The sequence below is a fragment of the Osmerus mordax genome, chromosome 2 (genome assembly GCF_038355195.1).
Source record: "Osmerus mordax isolate fOsmMor3 chromosome 2, fOsmMor3.pri, whole genome shotgun sequence".
Lineage (NCBI taxonomy): Eukaryota > Metazoa > Chordata > Actinopteri > Osmeriformes > Osmeridae > Osmerus > Osmerus mordax.
The window spans coordinates 3,506,436-3,511,055 of NC_090051.1; the positions used below are offsets into that span (position 1 = coordinate 3,506,436).

Sequence of the window (4,620 nt, forward strand, 5' to 3'; positions counted from 1 at the left end):
ATGCAGAAAGCTACTTATTACGATAACTCTGGACTGTTTGGAAACTACTCCTACCCCAAACCAGACTCCTACAATTATGGACCATCTCATCAATCGTACTCAACCTCTAACATTGAGAATGATTATCAGGGCCCGGTTTGTCCAATACAGACCTCCACTGTCCGGCCACCAACACTCAAAGACAATGACATGAATGGAAACTGCATGCGACCAAGCAGCAGCCAAGCCAACAGCCAACCAACCAGTCTGTCAGAGCAGCAGCCTCCCGCACTGACTGCATCTTCACCAAGCTCCAACACAAACACGTCATCTCAGAAAAAAAAGTCCCCTTCAAACAGTGCTTCTAATACTGCCACGCCAGTAATTACCAAGCAAATATTCCCGTGGATGAAGGAGACGAGACAGAACGCAAAACAGAAAGGCAACAACTGCACATCTGCAGCAGGTAGTGGTGTGAGTGAGTGTGTGCGTGTGTGTGTGAGCGTGTGTGTGTGTGTGTGTGTGTGTGTGTGTGTAGGCCTGTAATATAACGATAATGTTGACTCTACAGTCCCAATTTAACAACTACATTGAGGGTTGTGTCACAATGTAAATATTTCCCTCTGCGCTTGTACTGAGCACAATGAAAATACAGTTGAATCGAACCTAATCAAAAGTATACCAAATGCATAGGTCTAGAATTTGATTGATTACTAACTCATGGCATTTGCTATCTATTTCAAGGTGAGCCCTGTGATGAAAAAAGTCCACCTGGGCCGGCCTCTAAGCGGGTCAGAACTGCCTACACCAGCGCCCAACTCGTAGAACTCGAAAAGGAGTTCCATTTCAACCGGTACCTTTGTCGCCCCCGAAGAGTGGAAATGGCTAATTTATTGAATCTCACAGAGCGCCAAATAAAGATCTGGTTTCAAAATAGAAGGATGAAATACAAAAAGGATCAGAAATCGAAGGGGATAATGCACTCTCCAATCGGACACTCCCCGGACAGAAGCCCACCATTAAGTGGCCCAAATCACATTGGATATTCTGGTCAGCTCCCTCATGTAAACAGCCTGAGCTATGATGCGCCCTCGCCTCCGTCATTCGCCAAACCGCAGCAAAACGTGTACGGCTTGGCTGCGTACACGGCACCATTAGGAGGCTGCATACCGCAACAGAAAAGGTACCCAGGCTCCGAATACGAACACCACAGCATGCAAGGCAATGGTGGTTTTGCCAACGCTAATTTACAAGGCAGTCCCGTGTATGTTGGGGGGAATTTCGTTGATTCCATGCCAGCCTCGGGCCCCATGTTCAACCTCGGCCATCTTCCTCATCCTTCATCCGCCAGCGTGGACTACAGCTGTGCCGCCCAGATTCCAGGAAACCACCACCATGGACCCTGTGACCCCCACCCCACATACACAGACCTCACCTCTCACCATGCGTCTCAGGGAAGGATCCAAGAAGCGCCTAAACTTACGCATTTGTAATATTGAGGATTCCCATCTGTGTGCCCAAATTATATGTTACGCTCTTTTATTACCTCACTATTCAAAAGTAATTTATATGATTACACTCCAAGCGAGTCACGTGTATTACAGTATTATTATTGCTATTACTATTAATGCTATTGTGTAATTATTTTCTAAGCATAGCTGTTTCTTGACTGTTGAGGATGCGCAGTGGCAGACCGTTTGTCAGTTGTTCGTTTTCTGAAGTGCAATGCGCAATATAAGGACTGACATTTTCATAACATTACTTGAAGGTAAGTCCTGTAGATCTGACAGTAGACACCCATCTTAATAGAGATGGATTTTTATAGAAAAAATACTCTTATCTGTCAATTGCCATTATTTATTTCCCCAATATTATATTGCATTTATCTCTTTTTATTACCCTATTTATTATTTAACAACGTTGTATCGCATATTATTTGTCATAAATTACATGAGTATTTATATAAGTATGGAACTTATGCAACATAGTTGCACCGACTTAACAACATTCATCAAGTAAACAGGTTTTCGGTTACTGCTAGTTTGTCATGGTTCTGGTGATAGTTGTGTGAGCTAAATCCTTTGTGAATTCCTAGGATACATTTCCATGGTCAATCGTGTCACAGTATCACTAAAGACATTTATAAGCTTTATTGAAATATCGATGATCATAGAAATTTAAACACACCAGCATGTCATGTTGCGTCGTTCATTGCAGATTTTCATATCACATTATTTCATTCAGTTGGACTATTCATAAATTTATGAAACCTTAATGCTATGGAAATGTTATATTTTATTGTGTTTAACATTTTGTAAATAAAGTGTTTAAATTCACAAAAATAAATAACATGCAACTTTCTTTATGCAAATGAGAATTAATTAATACACGGAAGGTTTGGCAATAGACAAAGAAAGAAACCTTTTCTTATAGCCTACTCTATCGTGTATACAAAAGAACGAGGTCATGCAATTTCAAAATTTAAGATTTGTATAAAATGAGTCAAGAGAAGGTTATGATATTGTAGCCTTGGTATTTGAAGAAAAGGTGCACTTGATTTAAAAGAGACGATTGAGCGATCATCACCGTGTAGGAAGATTCATTTTCTAATGATACAGAGGGGTTTAGCGTAAGATTCAGCCAATGCTTTACTCTTTGACATAGGTGACAAGGGGAGAAATGTATGAATGTTTTTCTTATTCTGACCAGGATAAATGAAAGCTTTAGTGCAGCCTGTGTGTGTATTAGGGGTTGAGATTTTCCAAGGCCATGGAAATCTCCAAAGCACTTGCTATTTGTTCATTTCAATGAAATCTTCATTGTGCGTAAAATAACCTGATACAAAAGCAGAGATGTTGTGTGATGTTGGAAATGTTGTAGCTATGTGCCGCACCCCCACAGCCAGCCTGCGAGCCAGCCCTGTAGCGAAGTCCCGCGCATCCTTTCTTGCTCCTGGAGAGCCATTTCAAAGCTCATTAATCAAAAACTCGTCGCTTTCAGGCTCCAGACTGATTCCACCTCCTTGTGAACAAAGCATTTGCATTCCAAATTCATGAAACACATTTCAAACTGAGAGAGGCCAAACTTAAAGAGGTCCAAAAAGCACACTGTGCCCATGTAGTGTGAATTATACTAGGAGTAAAGCGCAAGAGGGCAAATTAATCAGAGCCACATGAGACTGATATGGGTTTAAAAATGATTTCTTCACTACTGCGTTTTGAAAATAGACTAGTAAATAGTGTAGGCCTAGTTTAAATCCAATGCATATGCGAATTTTGTTGATGAAAGGAACCCCCTCCTCCCAATATCCGTAAGCAGGCTATAGAAAACCGAAAGACAATGATAGACTACATCATTTTAAAATGTGTGTCTGTTGATTCTATTCACCCCGGCACAGTGAACGTACTACTGCTATGTAGTCGATGCACAAAGAATGGCGGCCATTTTAACTGAGCTTGTTCTTTCATCTCTCATATCAATATCGAGTCGCCACTCAAGATGACAATGACGTTATTATCTGGATTAGACTATGGACTACTTCGTGCAGTTATCAAAACATGCATAATTATTGGCTATATCAAGGATGCACGTTTATGAAACAACTCAAATGACATGAAGGTTATTGTGCTAATTCCAGTTATAAAGAATATGGATTTATGTGCCCTTATTACTGTTCTGTCAGTGGACAGAAACTTGTCTCGAAGTAAAAGTTGACAGAAACTGGACAGTCGGGAAACAGGCTTGGCTATAAAAAACGTGACTGCTTTGGGAATGAAAATGTGGCCAAAACCAATCCAGTAAGTTCTAGGCTGTAGCATGTATCTGCTGTGAAAAATACTAACCCATCTTTGTCTTAGGCAGGCCTGTGCGTGTTTTAAAATACACAATCGTCACCAGCCGGCCAATTACAGCATCGTCACCAGCTGGCCGAATACAGAGAATCACAAAGAGTTGATGGATTATGTAAACAGGCCTAACCTATATGCATAAGTAATTGGGGAACATGTTTTGAAGAGGCATGGAATATGAAAAATGATAACTCGTGTAGTTGCCAATGGATCTCTCACAAACCGCGATGAAGAGAGGAAAACGTACCCAAATTAATGGTGACTCATTCGAAGGGTTTGTTTTCATCAAATTATGCAAAACAATAACAGTTGCTAAGAACTAGGATACATGTACATTTACATGTTACATGTACGAACATGTAACATGTATAGCCTAATACAAACATGTATGACATAGCCTATGTGATACAAATAAATGAACAAGATTGTGACATTTTGTGCCCCACCAAGTGGTGGGGCATTTGCTTGCTTATTGCGTATTTTAAAGGACCCATAGCATATTCTTTCAATCAATACCCTACAGTCATTCATCGGGCAAACAGGCGGTTTAGGGTATACTTCAATACCATGCTTGGTCACCATTCTCAGTCAGGAAGATTTAGACAACAGAGAACAAAGTTAAAATGCAGCTGGGTGTTTGTTGTGGCCCTGATTGGATAACAGAGGGCCAGACCACGCCTGCTCAGTGGTGGGCAATATTTACATGTAGGGTAAGGAAGTACAGTAGGCTAACTAATGTGGACAAGGGGAGCAGGCGATCATTAACCTCTCCGTCGGACATACAGGGGACAAC

The 4,620-nt window shown here is 41.1% G+C and overlaps 1 protein-coding gene across 3 annotated transcripts; it reads left to right on the forward strand.

Annotated features, from left to right (window-relative positions):
• Positions 1-1,584, forward strand: hoxd3a (homeobox D3a). Of its 3 annotated transcripts, none has more exons than XM_067251541.1 (2): positions 1-451; positions 724-1,584. In XM_067251541.1, exons 1-2 carry the CDS (start codon positions 1-3, stop codon positions 1,470-1,472), a joined length of 1,200 nt encoding a protein of 399 aa, XP_067107642.1. In that variant the 3' UTR covers positions 1,473-1,584. The 3 variants fall into 3 exon arrangements, with proteins under 3 accessions (XP_067107642.1, XP_067107649.1, XP_067107658.1); XM_067251548.1 differs by having other exon boundaries at positions 1-448; XM_067251557.1 differs by having other exon boundaries at positions 1-445.
• The last annotated feature ends 3,036 nt before the right edge of the window (positions 1,585-4,620 follow it).

Bases quoted from the DNA above. Each gene is read 5' to 3' on its own strand.
- hoxd3a (XM_067251541.1), top strand. From the start codon at position 1: ATGCAGAAAGCTACTTATTACGATAACTCTGGACTGTTTGGAAACTAC. The intron at 452-723 runs GTGTGAGTGAGT...ATCTATTTCAAG, and splicing joins CACATCTGCAGCAGGTAGTG to GTGAGCCCTGTGATGAAAAA.